Source organism: Chanos chanos, chromosome 5, assembly GCF_902362185.1.
Source record: "Chanos chanos chromosome 5, fChaCha1.1, whole genome shotgun sequence".
NCBI classification, from domain to species: domain Eukaryota; kingdom Metazoa; phylum Chordata; class Actinopteri; order Gonorynchiformes; family Chanidae; genus Chanos; species Chanos chanos.
In genome coordinates this window covers 35,541,389-35,563,515 of record NC_044499.1, presented here as the reverse complement: position 1 = coordinate 35,563,515, position 22,127 = coordinate 35,541,389, and the positions used below count along the sequence as shown (strand labels likewise).

The following is a 22,127-nucleotide window of genomic DNA, read 5'->3' as shown; positions in this document are numbered from 1 at the left end:
AAATAATGTAACTCAATCAAAATGCGTTCTTTTTTTTTTTTTTTAAATTTCAGACTCTACTGATGAGAGGCGGTTGGAGATTCTCCAAGGGCCAGTTGCCATGACGAAAGTGGTGGGTGAGCATGTGCTTCTGCCCTGCGTTGTAAAGGGCTACCCTTCTCCATCTGTTCGCTGGATGCTGGGAGATCAGTTTATTGACGAGAGGTAAGTCAGTTTAAGTGTATGTTTTCATTGACCTGTTTGCTACTCTGCATTTTTTTTTTACTCCTGTTCATAAAGACGTAGATAAAATATATGCGCAAACGATGAGATGAAAAACATGGAGGAAATAATTTACTGGTTGTTCAACTATTTGCTTTGGTCACTATGCATTGATATTTAAAAAATATTGTCAACCATAAAAAAAAAAAAAAAAAAAGACTCTTAAATGAGCTCCTCAGCTGTGCCTTTTCTTAGCATCATTTCAACACAACCCTGAATATGACACTGCACTTTAGTTCAGACTCTTTGCATGTGGTCTTGAATATTAAATGCATGTTAATCAGCGCAGGATCGTTGTAATGAATAAGTCAAATAGACTGTTCAGTTTGTTATGTTAATTACAGTATTCGCCTTGTGTGTCCCTGGATTTTGAATTCTGCGGTGTAAAGTATCCCTGTTATGCCACGGCGCTAATTGCCTGAGACGTGCTTAGCGGAACTGGAGGGTGGTCCCCCTCTTTTTCGTGGAGGTAATCTGAAAGTTTGCACGCTCGCACGTATAAGACGGAAATTCATTTGCAATGGAGGGAAATAATTCTTGCATACGATATCAGCAATTAGCACGGTCTCTCATCGGTTTTTCTCGAGTGTTGCCAGCCTCGGAGGATCAGGAAGCTATCAGCCTGCGAGCAGGAACTGGGCCGAAGAGGGTGGATGAAACCCATCCGCTGGGGTGTCCTAATTAAAAGGCAACGACTATTTCAGCCCTGCCCGTTCTTCCTAAGAGCCTTTGAGTTGCAGATGGCATTTTAAATGTTTAACACTTGCATTAGAATGTCCTCTCACATAGCCCCCCCCCCCCCCCGAACCATTCCTGCATGCACTGGATTCTCGCATACCTCTCAGTGAATCCAGTACTGAACTGTCAGTAATAGGTGTCCGGTGTGACTAACAGGATTAATCAGAGTGCCTTCAGCATACTAATATCGCCCATTATGAAAGCACGGCTGGGAAGAGAGAACTTTTGGATGGAGGGGGGTAAGGTTTCGAGAGCTCATAGCTGCCTGAAGGCTTGTTCACAAATGCACAATAGACACTACAGTAAGGAGTGCATTTAGCATAGCTTGTGAGACATACTGTAAATGCACATTACTCTCCATGGGCTTTGTGCCCATGTTCAGAGTTAAGTCAGTGTTAATATGTGCTCATGAAAATGTCTGGTGTCATATGTTACTGGACGTTCAGCGGTGAAGTAATAACATCCTTGTTTGTACCTTGTTTGCAAAGTGTATGGGGCTCTTTTGAAGTCCTTATGAATGTGTGTTGCCATTATTAGAGACACATTACAAATGAAATGATTAAGGTTGAAGTATTTGACGATGTAAATCAGAGAGGTGTTGTTACAGAGGTCTCTGTGGCTATGAGAAAGACACCAACATGGAAAGGTATTAAACGTCCAGGCTGTGTAGACTGTGTAAGAACAGATGTTTCTCCTACTCTCCAGGCTGCATAATTAAACAGGGAGAAATCCTGAAACACTCAAGCTATGGCTCTATTGCTTATATATGGGGAAAGAGTGGATTAATTTCAAGGTGTCCTTTCACATAAAGATCTGGCTTACTTGATTGCTTTGATTGTGGCACGTGAGAACGTTCCGGGCCCCGGGGGGTGCAATTGCATTATATAGGTTATTCAGATAAGCAGGACTAATGGAAACAGAGTTACATATTAACTAGGAGAAGCATAAACAAGCACTGAAATTCCTCTGTCTACACTGTGAAGTAGACATATACTGTCATGTAAGCATGAGCAAGCAATGTGACCGTGAACAAAATATATATATATATATATATATATATATATATATATATATATATATATATATATATATATATATATATATACCTACACTGTCAGCAGAGTCACTAATCAGTTGTGTTTTGTCAAAAATGAATAAATGAAAGCTGTTCTATTGTTTCTCTGTGGTCATCACGTTTTTGTATGTATGTAACCAGAAAGCAGGAAAAGACACATGCAGACATTTATTAATGTATATGTTGAGTAAGGTGTATGAGTCGTTTACAAACTGTGCGTAGCTCCTGCAGCGAGTCTGAATTGTTCCTGGCAAGGCCAGAAGCTGGCAGTTTGGTGAGAATTATAGAAAGACTATCTTCACTCAAAGCCCTCATGCTGCAGTCTTCTGAAAGAGTATGAATAATGTATGGCTGACAGAATTGACGCTGCATGTAAATCGACCTTCAGGGCCTGGAAAAGCTGTCTGTTCTCCTACATTTCTCCATCCCTCATTTTAATGTCATTGGGCTTATTATATTTACCTCGCCAGTGATTAGCATGTGGGGCCAGATAATGTGTTTGCATTGTGAATGTAGAGAGAGATTACTCACTCTCTTCTTCAGGCCCTTCCTCTTTCTTTTCCTCCTCCTCCTCCCCCTCCTCCTCCTCGTCACTCATGAAGGGGGGGGGGGGGGGGTCGGCGAGGAGACTACCTCGCAGGCATAGCCATGTCGCCTGCGACGGCAGTGGCGGTTTCACAGCCATGTTTGGCAGGAACAGCCTGGGAAAAAGTCCCACTGGGCCCTGAGGTCCTGACAGCTTCATTACAGCTAGCTGCCATGCTAACAACCAACTCTAGAAGATTTATCCCCTATTAAAAAATCTTCCCAACCTTTTAATGTGTTACATACATCAACCGTGCCCCCCTCCCCACCACCCCCCATCAACCCAAACAAGCAGACCGCCCCCCTCCTCCCAATTCCCCGCTTTGAATGTCTCCTTGTTGTTCGTTTTTATAGGAGTCAAATGCATGTCCAAGCGAGTGCCCTCTTTTGTATCCCTGTGGTTAGTCCCAAGCTAGCTAAGTACGGTGGCATAGTTAAATGGTCGATCATTGACTCCTAATATGCTGAATCTTAATTCACACAGCGTGGGGAGATTAAGCATGAGCATCTGCCACTTTCTTTCTATTCAGACACTTACCCCTAACTGAAAAATCATAGAGCTTGAATTCTGTAAGTCCAAGCCTAAGCTTTGCAGAGCAGCTACAGTAAATAAGCTTTTCTATGACAAAATGAGCAAAATGGAACATCCATGAAAATCGTGAGAAAATCCTCTTGTGTGCACTATTTGCAGTACATGAGACTTGAAGATGAACAGAATTATGCCACGAGTGCCCACTGAGCCTGGGCACTCTGGCTCTTAGCTCTGTTTGTTTTCTTTCCAGAGCTTTCTACCACAGCCCTCAGTCTTTTTTAGGTGGCCACTTATTTCCCCATAGTTCTTTGAGGAAAAAGTAGTCCAAAGTAGTTTCATAAAAATATGATTGCAAAAAATAGCAGTTTCCTCTAATTTGGCTTTGAAAAATCTATCTCCAGCTCTTATGGATGTTAATGGTCTGTTTTTTCCCACTGTCCCCTGCAGTTGCAGTTTTAACAAGATTAACAGGGCTGCAGCTGGCCTGCTGCTTCTCCTGCAAAATTTATAGTGTTTTCATGAGATTCTCAAGTGAAAATGGAGAGAACGAGGTGGAGAAATCAGGATGTGCATGGAAAAGGGCTGGGCATAGGAACAAGTGGAAAGGAGCAGGTCTGAAAATGTGACGTGTGGGTGTGGGGCGTAGTGTGATCGCGTTCTCTCTGAAGGCAGTCAGTGTTTTTCTAAATCTGTTCTTGGGTACCATCTCCACTGATTACTCATTAGCCTCATGGAGCCACATAGCTCCGTGGTCGCATAGCTCCTTCAGTTGCACCGGTGCAGAGTGGTCCCCGTTATAAGAATGGTGTTGCGTTCTCATCCCTGAAGTCCAAATGCGTGTGTAGGTGTCAAACCAAGCAGCATGTTTCTCTTCGACCACCAAATGAATATATTCAAACACCCCCCCCCCCCTCTCTCCCCCCAAAAAAGAAAAACCTCTGTGTATTTGCGCTGGTTTGATGAGTACAGGTGCTGTCCATCATCTGAAAAGGCTGACTAATCACCGCATGTTTATGGGAATAAAATGATGTCATGTGCCTAGCACACACATGTGCACGTTTCTACAGAAAGGCAGCATATGCACCCTCACGAAACAGAAGCTTACCCAGCGCTCTGTCAAAGCCCTCCTCCGCCCACTGTGGCTGTGCGGGCGGCTAAATGTCTAATTGCAGGTCTCTACTAATTTGTAGCGTTGAAATGGAGATTACTGACAGACTCCATTTGCACTGTAATTGCTTCTCTAATGGCCTTCCGACAGCATAATGCATTCTTCATGTCTCTGGAAGCCGAACATTACCCGCCTCTCCGCTTCACTCATTCTAATATCTGCAGCTCTCTCTGTCTTCCAGACCTCAACAGCCAAAACATGACCCTCGCCCTCACCCCGGCCCTCTTTGCCACGTCAATGCCAGGAAGATATTAAGCTCTTGAAGAGGGTCGATGGAAGCTTCTCTGGCAACTTATTTAGCTGCTGTGTTACCTCCGTGAAGTGGTCAGTCCCTTGCTGTTGTAATTAAACAAAGACTTGGACTGTGGTTCGACCTTAGTCTCATAAAGCTGTCAATCATTGGGGGCTGTGTTTTCGCTCCGCGCTGGGTTATGACAGGGTCGGCCGGTATGGTAGCCCCCCTGTCGGTCAGCCTGTGAATGAGGGTAATCGTCGTGTTGCCTTAGACAAAATGTCCAGACCTAGAGACAATGTGTGTGAGAGTTAGTACATCTCACTGTCTGAACCACTCACTCTCATCATCCTCTATATGACTCATCATTCACGCTGCTTTCCTCTATGAATGAGATAGCAGAAGGCTTATATTTATCTGTGTTTCTCTATCTTTCTCTCGCTCTCTCTCTCTCTCTGTGTATGGCCATCTTTTTGTCCGTATTCTGTCAATATCTTCTCTCTCTGCTGCTTTCAGTCTTCCTCTCCTGCCCCCTTTTGCTTTCTCTCCCAGTGCAACTCTTTTCCCTTCTCTCACTCTCTCGCTAAATCCACATGACAGTGTATGTGAAGTCGTGCCAGAGACTGCTGCTGTTTCGGGGAATGGCAATGACAGATCTCTCCTGAGGGAGGTTTGGGTTGGGGGAAGTCAAGCTGTTTCGTTCGGGGACTGGCAGAGTGGGGAGGTCTCTTCCTGCCTTGGCTCTCCCAGAGACGGATAGCTAATTCTGAGGAGGAGGTGTGCCCAGAGAGGACTCAATGTGTGCTCCCTAGTCGTCTGGCTCCGACGGGACACAGGGTGCGATTGCTATCAGAGACGACATTAAGAGCAATGGGGGAAAAAAGAGGAAGGAGACAGATTTGTGCATTCAGAGGCTCCACGGAGAGCGAGTCTGACACAGGCTGAAATAGCAGGGTGGCAGTGCATGAATGAAGTCATGGCCCAGGGAACCCGTCTGAGAGACAGGAACACACACACACTGACTCAGAACACAGCCTGCAGCAGTGTTTATGCAAGAGAAAGGAGAGTTTTTTACTGCGGGTCTCAGGTAAGCTTTCGGCAGCCTCTCTCCTCTGGAGTAAACATCGGGGCTCTGGTTTACAGTGAGGCCAGTCATGCTTTAAGACCCCATTGTGTATTGGTGCAAGGCAGGCTGCGACTGGAAGCGTTGTTGTGCTAAAGCTAATCTCAAGATCACCTAACAGGCTCCAGCTCTGGCAAAACAAATAGAGCAGAATGGTATGCAGAGTGGCTCCTTATCTGCCCTTGCGGCTGTCCGTTTCACGACTGGGGATAAACAAGCATGTTCACTCAAGTGACTCCGCAGGACTTTTAGCCCCCCCCCCCCCCCCCCCCCCCCCAACTTTATCCTTTCTAAGGTCAAAATGTGCCCTTTATTGGCTTATCTCCCCTTTCAATCAGATCAGCACCCTCACTTTGTTTAAAGACAGAACATTGTGTTGTGTGGTCTGGAAGCTTAAGGATGGCACAGGAATCCTTTGGATAATTAGTAGAGCACCCGTACTGAGAAACTGTCTTGAGACTTAGAAGTTCTCAAAAAAGTCTGAAGAAACCTACTGAAATCATATAATGGTATCCTAACCATATTATTGTATGGTAAATCTAAGGTGTTTATATCATCTTAGTTTTTAGGAACTGTGGTTTAGGTGTTGAGACCCCTAGACTGTATTTTTGACCAATGAGATAGCTGGTCCATATGTTGGGTTCTTGGAACTGCTGGTTTTGAGTGTTGAATACCGTGAACTCAGTTTATGTATTTCAGTCACCTTTGGGTTGACCAGGCACAGTTGCCCATAAAACCAAAGAATCTTCGAGTGCAGCATCTACAACAGAATGGCATTTGACATTTTGGTCAGGACATCACAGTAACCAGAACACACACACACACACACACGGAGTGTTGGTCAGTTCAATAGCTGTGGCCATGGTTGGCTGTGTCCATGTGAGAAATTATCTCTGTGTGTCCCGGGTGTGTATCTCTGGTTGTGCAGCGGCCCTCTCTTGGCTGGCCCCTGCTGAGAATCGTGTCCCGCAGCCCCTGCTGAGAGAGAGATCTCCAAACGCAAACACACATCTGCACTGTCCCGATTAAACCGGCAGGCTGAGTTCTGTATGCGTGTGTGTTTGTCTGTTTCAGGTTTTGTCATTCAGCTGGAATGAGCCAGCAGAGGTACAGCACCTCAGAGAACAATTCTCACTCGCTTTGCTTATTCAGTCATGTTCAACCTTTCATATAGCTCCTGAGTTGCTCGAACTACATTGTTTGATACTTACAGTACTACAGACACAGAAAGTGACACTCAAATTTTCAAGGCCCAATTAGACGGAGCTCTTTCTGCAGGAAGTCTCATTTTCTCTAATTACCCAACATTCACCAGAACTTCTGTCATAGCTTGTAGCTGTAGAATCTTACCATTTCGGTTGTTGTAGCGGTAAATGAATCCCTCTGTGAAGGGATACTGTGCATGCTGTCAAGACAAAAGCTGAGGTGACTGGAGAATAGAAGCTAAATTTAAATGGAGTTGCCCAAGGTTTCACCTGTTTTTTTTTCCCTTATGAAAATAGTTGAAGGAGACTTGTGATGAAGTCCAGACTGTGAGCATACTATTTTTGAAAGCACGTGTATGTGGCAGCACAGTGGGTAACACCATCACCTCACAGCAAGAAGGTCCTGTGGCCTTTCTGTTCTCCCCGTGTCTCAGTGGACACGTGGGTTTCCTCCAGGAGCCCCCCCCCCCCCCACAGTCCAAAGGCATGTAAGCCAGGAGATACTAAATTGTCCCTAGATGTGAATGTGTGTCTGTGTGTCTGCCCTACAATGGACTGGTGACCTGTCCAGGGTGTTTCCCCGCCTTTCGCCCAATGAATGCTTGGATAGGCTCCAGCACCCCCCTGCAACCCTAATTGGGATAGAAAATGAATGAATGTGTGGGTATATGTTTATGTCTGTGTTTGTGTTTGTTTACGACAAGGTAGTGCAATAGAATTATATCTCTTCATTATTTAATTTTGGTGCATTGTACAGTCAGTTTGGTCTTTGTACTTTTAACCACTAGTAAGAAAAATATTTATCTGAGTACGTTTTCTTTCATACCTTAATAAAAAATGGTTTACACTTGGCTCCAAATACTCTTTGAATATTGAGGGTATTGGCAGTGAATCTACGTGTCTTCATTTGCATTAAAACGCACATAGCCCCCACCATGTCCGTAATGACTTGCGGCAAAAAGAGAGTCCAGCTCTAATATTAATCTTCATATATTATACTCACACTGGGGTAATGACTGGAGGATCGGATTCATCTCCAGTACCTTCTCATTCATCAGCCCCCTGCCATCGAGACCCTTTTTTTTTAACCTCTCTACTTGTCTTATTGATTTTTTTTTCTCTCTCTCTCTCTCTCTCTCTCTCTCACTGAGGTTTAAATTATTACCTTCTCTTTGTGTCTGTAGCTCTCCCAGTGCACCACAATTCATTTGGGCCAGAAAGTTCGCTTTTCCGGGCGAACTTGAGAGAAAACTTACGGAGGAGTTATTGGTGTTGAGATAATGATACTGCCCGTGAAAGATCGTTTTACTCTTTTTTTTTTAAATCTGGTTCCGGGGAGTCAAGAGAACGTGTTGCTGTTCTGATTGTTGCCGAGCAATTACACACGTCATTCAGCGAGTCTCTTTGTTGAAGTACATGAGAAACACAAAAACAGAAAACATCCTTTAGTTGTCTAGGATTTGATGTCAGTGACAGTGGTTTGTGGAACCTTTTTTTTTCTTTTTTTTTTTTTCTTTTTTTACACTTTTCCAGATGCATCCAGCTCCTTTGATATGTCACCTAGATGAAATCTCTCTTCTTATTTTTTTTATAAATACTTAGTTATAAATGACAACCTACTTACTGAATATAAAACAAACATAAAGCTTGTGCATTTAATCAAAAGTAATCTGTCTCTGCTTCTCTCCCCAGCGATGAACGATTTGACGTGGTGGGTGGAGGCAGCCTACAGATCTCGAACGTGACAGAAGAGGATGCTGGGATGTACACCTGTCAGGCCTCCAATAGGAACGACACCGTTGAGGCTCAGGCAGAATTAACCATCCAAGGTACCGCTCGCTATTTATACATTTCACTGCTTTGGCTCTTCTGAGTGGGGGGCCGTAAATGTCTCTTTTCCCGTCCTTTTCGTTATTCGCTCGCTTTGGAAAGAAAATGTTAAACCAAATCACACCCCTTGGGGTTCTGTTTGTCAGTACTATTACCGTTACGCAAATCCACCGCGCTACGGCACAAATAATCTTGTGACAAACATTAAGCATGTCAGGTATATTCTATGGTCCCCGTTACGCTTTGCTAAAGAAGATGAGAGTGTCCTGTTATATATAGAACCCAGTCAGCTCTGTAAAACACCAACAAAAAAAAGGCAAGGAGAACTGGCCATAGGTCATTGTCTTGAGACTGCCGGTCTACACTCTCATGCATTTTTGAATAACATTTTGGTAACCACGTCTCAGGGTCCTGCAGAACACTACAGCACATGCTCAGTGTCCAGCAGAGGAGAGTAGAGAGTAACAGAGAGAAGCTCATTTAACCCTCCCCCCCCCAACCCCACCCCCATCGAGCCAGAATGTTAACACCATGTCTAAAGCAGCCTAATGTCTATTCCGGTACTGACTTGCTTTCATGTGGAGTTCCCACTACAGTCTTATCACTCACTATAAACCCTAAACTGCAGAAACATCTGCAATAGGAAGGCAGTGAATGCAGACCACCTAAATTATTGACCATTACTCACTCCATTACCTTCTTATTTCTGTGTTCAGCTTTTCAGAGGAAAAAAAGAAACTCAGCCCTTGCTCAACTCTTTGTGTCTGTATTAAGTAAATATAGACTAGGATTTACCATTATGTCGCCGGTGACATGAGACCTTTTACATCTCGTCTCTTTAAATGCATGTGCCAGCTTGAGGAGTCTCTTCCTTGAGCTTGTCTGTTCTCCTAATCCACCTGTTTATATTTTCTTTACCTGTCCCTGTCTTAGCTTGTCCTCCATTATTTACCCCCACACCCTTTCCACCCACCCCACCTTCTCATTTGAAGAATACACCGTTATGTAACCCACCCATTTAAGACAGCCTCAACAAAGTGAATCTCTAAGTGACTTGTTTTTTTTAGTTTTCATTTGTATTTTGTTTTTATTGTTAGTTCTTTTCTTTTAATATCTCCCTCGCTTTTCTCTCTACTTAGTCTCATGGCCTGCACGTCTTACAATAGGACATTTCGAATGACTTTCATAGTAGACACCAGAGGCTGGGAGACTAGAACAATGGTTGCATCTGTACGTGGGCTTTTTGTGAGAGAAGCAGCTCAGTTTTGCTTTGATCCATGTCCTGTTCATCTCGGAGATCGGGGGGCTATGAGCCAATAAAAGTTTAATTTGCCCGACTCTGCTGGAGAATATAAAAGTTTCATGGGGCCACTTGTGCTGTAGCCCGTTTTATTCCTCTCTCTGTGTGTATGAGACCCAGACAGGAAATGCAAACAGTGAAGGGATTTAGGAGTGAGGGAGCAATGCTTTAATTTGACAGACAGGGGAACAATAAAAGCATGGCTAAAAAAAAAAAAAAAAGGTTCTTGGCCATTCAATGCCCTCCCCAGGGTTGAGTTGAGTATGTGTCATTGACGTCAGAGGGCAGCGTTTTTCCCTTTTTGCGGCGTGGCCCCCCTGCCTCGCTCATCGATAGGCTTCTGCAGGTCTCAAGAGACAAGAGGATGACATTTTGAGAGTTTACGTTTTTCTTTCTTACGTTTTCTATTATGGAGACTGGTGCGTGGCCAGCGTGGTCCGTCTTCGCTCTTTTGAAATAGCTTCCGCAAGGGTCTACGATGAGAAAGACTGGCCGACAGCATCAGAGCTTTCTGTTCTGAATCCGAGATGTGTGGTTGGCAAGGGATCTTGGGTCCAGCTTTTAAATGCTGCCTCAGTTCATCTCCACCTTGTCATTGAATACTGGGATTCAGTTTACTAGGATTGAGTTTAACACTTTAAACAATCCCCCTTTTTTTTTTTTTTTTTTACAGTCAAAGACCAAAGGTCATTTATGAGACTGTTATTTGTGGAAAGGTGCTGTGCATTCTGCCCCACCATCTGCTCCACTCCTTCTTATGTAAGCTCAGCTTTGTGGGACTTCCACACACTTTTCATACACCTTCAGTTTAATACACACTAAACTGGGAACACCATGTGTAACTGGGAACATACGTGAAAGTGCTTCTGTGTTGAGGATGAAATGGGTTTGTAGCTCTCGTTACTGTAAGCTTCCATGACTCCAAACTGTAGCAGGACAAAGCTTTGGGACAGCTGAAAGTACAGAGACCTTTTTGACCAATGGAATATTCCATCGTTTAACAACTGCGACAAGTCCAATTCTGTACAGTACATAGAATTCTGCACTGTGCTCAACATGCAAGTTGACATGAAAAAGAACACTGAAATGACACGTGTTGCAAATATAATTTTAGTTTTTCTCTGCCTGTATCTTTTGTAATTTAATGATGTAAAATGTACTTTGCATCAGGAAAGTTCTCTAGCTCTGGTTAAATCACTTTTTGAAAGCCTTTAGAAATCACGAAACTGAAGTTGTCTCTGATGTAGCATTGGCTGTTGAAAAATCGATAATTTGTGCCGGAGCTCTGTTAGTATCTGTCCAAAAGTGCTACAGTGAGGTTCTGCGCAGCCTCCGTGGTTTCATGACTGCAGCAAAGGCGTTTAAGTGATACCGTTTTACATCCCTTTAAATCTTTCCTAAACATTAAGACCTACATCAGGAGGAATTATTCACATGTGTTTAAACCATGTCCGTCACACACAAGGCCTGTTATCCATTATGTTCAGATTACCAAATGATCAAAGTGGACACTTTATCTAAGTGCTCAGGAGATAGTTCTGCCTGTACAGGGGTGTGTATCCTTATTTGCTTTGACCTTGTGAGTGACCTTGTGAGACAGGATCTGCTCAGTCATTTATAGGAGTCACACTCTGCAAAGGGAAGATGTTGCTCATGTACTTCAGGTCTGTGGGGGGAGTTTGGTTAAACAGTGTGAGCCCAGGCTGCATACACCCTGCTGGCTACCTGCTCTTGTTGCTTTGACTATGTTTAATGATTATGCACACTCTTAATTGAAGCACACCGTGCACTGAGACTCCTGAGGTTGTGAACACACGTTTGCAGCTGTTGCTTTTGTAATGGAAATTCTACGAAAGGGAAACAGTGAATCAACCCCTGCGAGTCCAGTTTTGTCACCAGATATAGTGCTCGTTTACAGATGTGCCCCTGTGAGTAAGTTACAAATTTATATTTACTCATTGGCCTGTTCTTGGGATAAATTATGGCGAGAAATAGGACTTTGTTGAAATATGAGCTAACTTCCACACAGTGCTCTGTGATTCTCCAAGCCACCCTCATTGTCTTTGGTGAACTGCCAGCTGTGTAAAATGGTTGACACTTATCTGGCCAGATTTTAAAGGGATGGTTAAAGGGATGGTTTGAGACAAGTAATGTGTCTGTTTCCTAAGTCTTCACAGTTCAAAAACCGAACTCATTACATCATTTAAAAAGAGTCCTCCAGATGGAAGCCCCCACAACGCATAGTTTAGACATGAGCTCTGCAGCCTGGCGCGAGAAGAACTGGTAACAAACAGAGGGGAAATACAGGTCAAGCAGTGAAAAAACAAAAGAGCAAGCACTTCTGGTGAGAGTGTCAGTTTCAACTCCCGTTAGCTAAAGTCAACACTTAATGCCTCAGACTGCCAGCGTGTTAGTGAGGCTCACCTTTGAGAGTTGTAAAAGCTTGGAATTTTTTTTTTCCCTCTCTTTTCCATTCCTTTTTTTGCCAGTCCACAAAAATAAAACTACTGTGTATAATCACTAGTGTGGAAAAGTGCTGAAATTTGGTTAGTAAACTGGACATCATTTAAGAATGTGGAATGGCAATACCTTTGGTTTACTTTTCAGTCGCAATATGACTAACATTCATAAGTTTCGATTATTCTTATGTAGCTCGTTAGCCAAATCAGTGGTGCACACTTTGAGGATTTAACTGTAATTTGTTCTTCTATTGCTCTTTCAGGTCCTCCTCGTTTTCTGAAGAGACCTTCCAACATATATGCCCACGAGTCCATGGACATTATTTTTGAGTGTGACGTCGCTGGCTCCCCACCCCCCACTGTAAAATGGGTAAAGAATGGAGATGCCGTCATTCCCAGTGACTACTTCAAAATAGTGGTGAGACCCTTGTATTCTCATTAAATATCTTACTGGCGCTTTTCCTCAGGACTGTAACTCACATAGCACTCCGTTCTGACTTGTCATTGATCACTCACAGCCTCAAGTTATTCATTTATTTATTTATTTATTTTATGATAGTGTGATATATCATTCGCATGGAAAATGATTGTTGTTCTGTTTCATGAATTGAGTGGGAAATTGAATGGACCCAGTTGTAACCAACCTCCTAAATAATTCTGAATTATATGACATGAAGTCCTGTCTTTGTCCTTCTCTACGTGTGTTTTTGATCATCCATAAATTGCAAGCCTGAGAGCTTTATGATAATTTTCCCCTGTGCAACTATAAGACCTTCAGCTTCATATTTACGGTGGAAAATAGAGACGGTAGGGAATTGTTTTATTGTTCTAGGACACTGTTATGTGATCTCAGCCAAATTTGTTGGCTTCTGTCAAATGCCTCTTTCAGACATAGTAGCATAATTCACGCATAATTGTTTAGAATTGCTCAGAATATCAGGATAAATCATCTGTATGTTGACTCTGGGTTTAACTATGGAGCATGTAACATGTTTCTGTTGACTGAGGGCCATGTTTTGTTTTCCGACCGCAGAAGCAGCACAACCTGCAGGTTCTTGGCTTGGTCAAATCTGATGAAGGCTTTTACCAGTGTTTGGCCGAGAACGAGGCGGGAAACATACAGGCTAGCGCTCAACTCATCATCCTGGACATGGGTGAGTTTCTGTCTTCATCCTCACCCGAGTTCAACAAGGAAGAAAAAATAACTGCCTTAAGCAAAATTTGGGCATTTGCTGAAGTCAGCTAGTCATTTGCAGTGTGGTTGTTGCAATGTGCAAGAGGGGATGTACAGTAATGTTTTGGAGGAATTTATTATATTATAAACACCACTCTGCTGTACCTGGTAACAGTAACGGAAAGATGCAACCTTTTAATCCTTCAAGAAGTTCAGTGTTTGCCTTGTTGAACACGCATGAGCTCCGTCAAAGTACTCCGTCAAAATACACACAAGCTGAGGCTGTCTGTCCGGTGATTATTATGACTGGTAAGTCATGATTAGCATGGAACATACATGTACGTGTATAATGAGAAAAAAAAAAGGCATACAGTTCCATTCTAGTACTGCCGTAATGAAATTATGAAGACATTTGGAATGAAGGTCAGCGCCCTTTTTTTCGGAATGACATTTTTGTTTTGCACTTGTACAGACCAGGGAGAGAGAGAGAGCATAATACTGAGAGGCATTTCACAGACATTTGACAGTATGGCCTTTACCTGATGTATGCACACAAGCACATAAATGTTAACTGTGCTGTCATTAACAGTAATCTATCTGGAGCCACGTGGAGCAAAACTGCCATGTTATGAGTGCTGTTATTTGTATCAGTCGCAAAAGGTCCTAAAACAGGGTCCCAAATCATCTCAGGTTAGTCTTGAGGTTGTTCAGTATTAATACTCCGTAGCTCTGTGGTGTTTATCTGTAGTAAAAGAAGTTATGACTAATGCTTCCTTAAGTGTAATGGACAATATGTAAGCTCCCTCAACATAATAGAATATGGCTAATGTAGTGTACACTGTACATTTTGAACAGATGTTTTGCTGACAGTGGTTCACATTGGTTCATGACACCAAAGCAGTTTTGGGCTTTGGTGTTGAGCTGTGCCTAGATTGTACCTGTCTCTAGCTTAAGCTGGTCTGTAACAGGCTTGGTTGAACCGTCCCAGTCGGTTGGTGTATGGAATACTCAGTGAGTGCTGCTGAGTGTGAAGGCTTTTGGTCTGAAGGTTGGCTATTATGGTATGACCAGCTTGACTCATGCTGCACTTGTTAACTTCTAGATACATTAAGAGAGCACTCTTAGCATACATGGGTCTTCTCTTCTCTTCTCTTCTCTTCTCTTCTCTTCTCTTCTCTTCTCTTCTCTTCTCTTCTCTTCTCTTCTCTTCTCTTCTCTTGTCTTTCCATTACTCTCTTTTGCTTCCCTGCTGTCATTCACTCCCAGACTACGCCCAGACACCATAGCTGTAACACTTGTTCTCACACACATGGCAGAGGTGTAAATGACAATGCGTTGATTACTTCGTGCGAAGTCTGCTACCCATCTCCACCTGCTTGAGTGTGAGGTTACAGCAACGACAGATTAGCCCTTGTCTTTTTCTTTTTCATTAGAGATCTCTCTATGTAATTTTGGCAGGAAGTCTCCAGTGAAAGCAGTGTTCATTAGCGCTGTTTACAGCCACTCATTTATATATCTCAATTCTCCTTTAACACCTCAGAGCTCTAGTGCCACTCACCAGGGGGTTGGGGGACGTAAAAAAAAAAAGAAATCTCTGAATAATTTAAAATTCTCACTGTGCTGTGTATAGTGAGAGACTTAATTGAGAGTCTTAACTCACTTAGAGTGCTGCCAAGCACTAACAGAATGACAGCAGTAAAGCTCCACTTATTTGTGCTAACTGCTGCACTCGGTGCTTCTCTCTTAGCACGGCGCCCAGCCTGTTTTGGTGTTCAATTAATAAAAGTGATTTAAAAGGAAATATTTGGCCAGCGTATAGAATGTTTTCTCTAAGATGTGTTTTGCGGTCATGCTAAACATTCAGAACTAGTTAAAGAGAGCAGTAATGGGGTTTTTTTTTTGCACTTATGCAAGTTCTGTGCAAGGGTTTTTTTTTCCAGATTGCTTAAGAATAGCTGTATCTTGTGCAGACTGAGGCCTACGTATGCGTGCGTGCGTGCGTGCGTGCGTGTGTTTGATGTGGTGCCATAGTGCTGAGTTCTTTCCTGATGTTCACTGGTGTGTAGGGTGTGATTACCTGAAGCATAGCTGACAGACCGCAGTCCCATAATTACGCCCCTTAGAGAGAGCTTTGTTTTCCCTCACGGCCCGCCTCTCACGACAAAAGAGAACCCACAAAAAAGAGCTTTGGGTGCCCTGCACTGTCTGTCACATTAAGGGAGAGAGTACAGGCATAGCTCAAAGCCCATAAAACGCAGGAACACAATAGACAAGTCACATCCGCTTGCACGCTTTTCACATCCATAATCTGCAGGATTAGACAAGCCCTAGTTTCCTACGGCAGCGGAGGGTGACGTCTCACCACATTATCCCCAAGAAAAGGGAACTTGCGGCTCTATCCGTGCTAACGTTGCCCCTTTGGACAGAGAGTGAAAACAACAAGGCTGATGTTACTTTCAGCTTCTTTTGTTGAAAAGGTCTTAAGTTCTTTAACCATTTTTTTAATATATATCTATAAATGTTTAGTTACATCCAGGTCAGCATTTTAGCGTGTTTAGCCTTCCACTGGTAAGGAACTCTGAGAAGCGTCTGACCTGTGTAACAAGTGGTGAAACAGTAAGCTTTGCTGAACAGGTGATTTCGGGACGTGATACATCAATCTTCACCCGTGCCTCTACATGGGCTTTAAATTTGAGTGTGCCTCCTCCCTGTAAAGACAAAGACTATATTTACGGAGATAGATTTATTTATGAGCCGTTTACACACACACACACACACACACAAAAGTGTCATTGCTGCATGTTAGATTTTCTGCTGTTATCGGTTCCTCTTTGTATTTATCTAGAATAGCTTTATATTCCGTTTGCTTGAGAATGTTTTTTTTTTTTTTTTTGTGGTCCAAGAATAAACAAACAGTCCTTCTATCAAGCTGTCATACGTCTGAAAAGGCTGACACATAATGAAGTGTCTTTTGTTTGTTTCTTTTTCGACTCCTTGACTTGCTGATGCTTGGGCTTTCATTCTGCTGTCACACAAACTTGTTCCCGATTTCCAATCACTGCAGGAAACCATGGAGTTTTTTTTTTTCCTCTTTTTTTTGTCTTCAATTTCAGTGAATGGCCGTTGAGTCTTGAATGAAATTAAGTCTGCATAGAAAACGTAGACTCTTTTCTGTCCCAGGTAATATGCACGCGCTAGGATGATGACTCTCTCTCTCTCTCTCTCTCTGTGATCAGACGACTCATGGCATCCCTAAAAAGAAGTATCTGCCTCTGTGGATGTGCTGGTATCTGTTTGCCCTTTGACCAAATCCTCTTTAGAAGAGACTGATTGAAAGTCTCTTCAGTTTCTGTCCCAGAGCGTCCCTGCAGTGGACCAGAGACACTGCCATGACAACCATGATGAATGAACGAGGCTGAGATATGCTTTTGTGTATCCCTCTCTCCTTCCCTCTTCCTTCAGCTCTCCAGCCCTGCTCCTCTACTATTCCCACTGCACCGCATTTCAGTGAGTGGCAGGCACATGAGGGCAGCTGCGTGTGTGTGTGCGTGTGCGTGTGCGTGTGCGTGTGTGCGTGTGCGTGTGCGTGTGTGTGTGTGTGTGTGTGTGTGTGTGCGTGTGTGTGTGTGGGGGGGGGGTGTGTGTATTGTGTTTGTATGGATGAGCGTGAATGCCAGTCTTCCTCTGACACTGCTGTAGTGGGTTGGGTGTGAAAACGCCTGTCGTCTGTACCTCGCGCCGCCAGCTGGGCCGCCGCTACGCCACAGTAGCCCGAGCTGATTGAAAGCATCAGCGTTAACGGCTCTGTTGAGTGATGTTATCGTCCTCCAACGCTCCTCTATCTTTCCTCTCTTTCTCTCTCTTTTTTTCATTCTCAATCACAGGGCTGACAAGTTTTTTCTGTGCTAATGGCACAATTATAGCAGCTGCACTGGATTACTGCAGCGAGAGCCGGTGTGACTTGGATAGGATTAAATGCTGTGAAATATATTAATGGAAATGCTTCAAAGGGACACTCATGGGGAAGAGTAGTGCTTGTGCCTTAATGCGTTTTAGACATGAAAATCTTTCCTTTGAACATTCGGCTTTTTACTGTAAATGCCAGAAGCCTGTCCTACAGCTGCATGACAGTCAGATTGCTCTCCTCTATATTATTACCAGTCCAATTAAGCGCATTCACTTGGTAGGGGTTCTAGGAACTAAGCCACTTATGATTCGTTTCTCTCCGGGCTTACTACTTACCCCTGGAATACTGTCATCCACTTTCAGAGTGGTCTTCTGAATGAACATGTATGACAAAGCACCTGATTAAATAGAATTGTTCCCTCAAAATGTGTATATGTGGAAGAGGTGGGCAGAAAGTACTGTTCAATTTATTTTCAGGGGCTACACACCGCTCACCTTGATGAGCAAGCGTGGATTTTATATTAGGCTCTGAATAGGGTTTGATGAGATGGTTTAGAGTCCATCAGCTCTGGGAACGGCGGCAATGGAAGCATTTATGGTGTTTATTTCTCAGCCAAATTAGCTCTGAGGTGACCCACTGCTACACAAAGCTTTATTAGAAGCTGTCCAAGCTCCGCACCCATTCCACAGGATGTTGTCTCTCCAAACAGGTGGCCCACATGGGCAACCTCATCCTGGCAGGAAGGACCCACGCGTGCCTGGCCCGTCAGGGTTGCCCACCTTTCCTCCATGCTGTCTAGGTTGCACCACCCATGAGGGGGGAATTTGGATGGCGTTGGCCATCTGAGGCCAGGCATGGTTTCCTTTTCCTGGATTCTTGCTGTGCTAATGGCTTCCCTGAGTTCACTGGGTTACACAAACAGCATGCCTGCCACACTCCCTATCATTCTGTTCACTGGCATCAGCCGTTCATCAGCATTCTCCAGCATGCCGGAATGTTCTTCTATCTCTTTGTCTCTGCCTCTCTGGCCTGTTTGCTGAAGTATCCACTCTGCTTTAGGGACACTTAAGGGTAACATTAAAGTGGTGTCCTTCATAGTGCTGGAGAAACTAAAGACACATTAAAAGGATGGATGATTTTGGCAACTTAAATGATCCTTTTGGTCCACTGTAATCACTCTTGGCAATCAACAATCCATCTGCTATAAGTCGATACAGATGCAGACATCTTCTCACAGTAATGTACCAATTCTCCCAGTGATACACAGTCAGAGAGAGTATCACAATCCTCCAAACTTATCTGGTGACACCCCAACCTAAATAAAAATATTAAAAAGTTACATAACTCAACAGTATGTTTCTTTTTTGACTTGTCTTTTTAGAGTTCTTCATTTGTTTGTTTGTTGGAATTTTAGTTGTGTTGACATCATTCTGTATTTGAGTGTAGTTAATCATCAGCTCCTTTAACACCTGAACAAGATAGAGTCTGCCCCAGAGCCAAAGTGTTAGTACATTTGATGTTTGTCAGTACAATCGATGTTTCATGGATGACCACATTTTTGTTCAGTCAAAAAATGATTTTGTAAAGACAGCATTTGTTTTATCAGGCAAGACCTCATTGCTAAGCATTTGTAGTTCTCCACATTTACAACTCAGCCCCCCCTCAAATGAGAGCACATTTCATCTGTTAGCAAAAATCGCTTTGAGATGAGGTGTCATGTTTTCAAATTTTGGAATCAGTAGACAGTTTGTTAAATGACAGTAAAGGGTTGTTTTTTTTCAATAAATTACAGAACGAATTAAGAAAATTACTGAGGTGAAGACCCCTGCCTTCTCTAACCTGTGCCGTGGGGCATCTTGTCAGGCATGAACTAGCCTGCTTCTTTTAACCTTTATGGATTCTCATTCACATCCCATTCACATCACTGAGGATCCGAGAGCTCATCTCTTCTCTCCTCGTTCTTCATTACTCGTCTTGATTAAGGCGAGTCACTCCCTGACACAACGACTCTATACATTGACTTCTCCACACTTCTAACCCTGTTAACTGTGGGGTAGACTCCTGGGTCCCCGGAGAGCAATTCAAGCACATTTCCCACTGCTGGGCTCTTGAATTTGAGTGTAATCAGGTTAACGCAGACACCGACGTTCAATTTACAGACAGCTATTATTTACAGGTTTTGGGAGTTAAGGATCTTTTTTTTTTTTTTTAGACTTTGCTCTTGTGCGTGGAGTCATCTAGGGGACAGTGATTGCCACAGGGGGTTGATGGGTAAAAAGGAAGAGAGTGTGCAAAAACGTTTGATCTCCAGGTGTTCCTTTCTCGCGCTAATTCATCATAGCTCTTGTTCCACATCAAGGTTTGGGGATTTTGGGGGGGGGGGGGGGGGGGTGTTCCCCTTAAATGTCACAATCACACAGATATGTTTAGGCACGTTCGACATGCCCTCCTCTTTCTGCCTCCCAGAGGTCTTTTTAGTTGATTTAATGTACCAGTTTAACACTTCAACACTTTAATGTGCTTTCAACAGCCAAGTTGAAACATCAGTGTTCAAAGTTCAAACATTCAAATGTTCTTCTTCACCTGTCTGTATCTTTCTTTATTTCTCCTTTGTTGTCATCCCTGTCTGTCTCTCTCTCCTTCTCCCTCTCCCTCTCTCTCTTCGTGACACCGCACCTCTGTTGGATGCCCCGAGCGCAAATTAACGTGTGCCCTCTGGTAATGGGGAGAGTTTTGCTCAATTGCTATTTTTATGCATTGCTAATAATACATTAGTGAATCCTCCCTTTTACGTTTTAATTTCCTGAGTTCACATACTCTCTTTGAAGAGCACCACTGGGTGCCTTTCCTGCGGTGTGGAACTGCTGTGAACAGGACAGATAGGATCGATGTCTGGATGGGAAGATACAATCATCTGAACATACCTCACTTCAACCATAATACCAAACCAAACATAGCTGTCAAACGGGGTGCTGCGAATCACCCGTAATAATGACAGTGATGACGTGAATAGTAGCCGTTATTATTTACCTGACTCTGTGCTTATGTTCAGTGCCCTGTGATCCCTACCTGCTGTTGATGACGTTGGTGAGGTTGAGCTGCACGCTGGTCTAAATGTTCACACCCTGTCTTTGGTAGCCCTCTTGGTCATTTAGTCATCAGGGTTTGTTTTTTTTCCCACAGGAAATTCTTCATATAGGCACCAGCCACCCCTTCTGGGCTATTTTTGTGCTATAAGTGTAATTTTGTGTGTGTGTGTGTGTGTGTGTGTATGCTGTGGCCAAAAGAGAGACCCTGTTGATTGAGATGTTTTTGCCTGGGTCTGCTGATGGACTGTTTTTCTCCCTGTTTCAGGGCCACCCATTTTATCACGGTCCTTTTCATAGTGAGTTAGAAAATGGCAGCCTGACATTCTTCTGCATCTCACTCAATGGTCTGAATAGAACTGGAAAAGCAAGTGAATGTTTTTTTTGGATGTCTTGACGGAAAAATGCATTAAATGTACGGAACAGTTTTTCTAATTTAACATTTTTGAAGTAGCATTCGAAAAAAAAGAAATTAAACACAACACTTCTTTAATACAAAAGGGTTTGATGGAACTAAAAGACCATTTTGATTACACTAAAACAAATCTTTAAAGGACTCACCAAGTGTGTAATAGATATCACGGAATAAAATGAACCAGTGTATTGAACACTGACAGTAAGAGCAAAGATAAGGTCAAAGAAAGTTATGTTGCAGTAGTGTCTCCAAAATAGCGATGAAGGTAATGTGGTTAGCCTTGTGTGTGTGTGCGTGTGTCTACGTGTGTGCGTGTGTATGCATGGGCATTCCCACTGCAGCCTTAGCTTCACTGACTGGTGGGCTACACATACCAAACATACTATAGATTCCATTTCACAGAAAACGTGGGTAGGATGGAGTAGGATGGAAACGCATACACACGCGCACACACACACACACACACACACACACACACACACACACACACACACACAAGCTTTGTCATGTGCCCCACACAGACATATTTCGCACTCACCGATATACTTCCTCCTCTTGACTTTAAAACAGGTGCAGGTGTCTTAATTAACACCAGGTTTGCCTAGTCTTCCAGGCGGAGGTGTAAATGGTAGATTCTCACCAGCTTCTTAACAGAGACACAGAACGGAGCCCTTTGGATATCTGAACGTCAACATAAAAAGGACAGGGGTGCAATGGTTATACTGCCATCCTTTACAGTGCTATGTAAAACGTTATGCTGTTAGCTTAGGACTGAATATGGGTGTTTTGTGGGCTCCAGTGCCCAGCAGGGAGGAAGACAGCTTCCAGCTGGCACCAAACAGACAGCACAGTGCCAATACCTTCAGACTGGTAGAAAAGATTGCCAACTATCATCCTGCCAGCCCGTCAGTGAGAAGACACGTCTTCAGTCTGCCATACCCATGATTTATTTCTCTAGCCGGAGGTCAAACAAATACAGAGGGTAAGCTTTGTATGAAGCCTCAGGGTCCAGTCACTTCAACAGGCTCCTGTAATCC

General features: G+C 43.5%; 1 protein-coding gene across 1 annotated transcript in view; it reads left to right on the top strand.

Moving 5' to 3' along the window:
* neo1b (neogenin 1b) overlaps positions 1-22,127 on the top strand; it is a 75,249-nt gene that overhangs the window by 29,546 nt on the left and 23,576 nt on the right. Inside the window, exons 4-7 of the mRNA XM_030774921.1 lie at positions 54-204; positions 8,612-8,748; positions 12,772-12,926; positions 13,542-13,662. Of these exons, the coding sequence (XP_030630781.1) occupies positions 54-204; positions 8,612-8,748; positions 12,772-12,926; positions 13,542-13,662 (564 nt within the window). The remainder of the gene's footprint in view (positions 1-53; positions 205-8,611; positions 8,749-12,771; positions 12,927-13,541; positions 13,663-22,127) is intronic.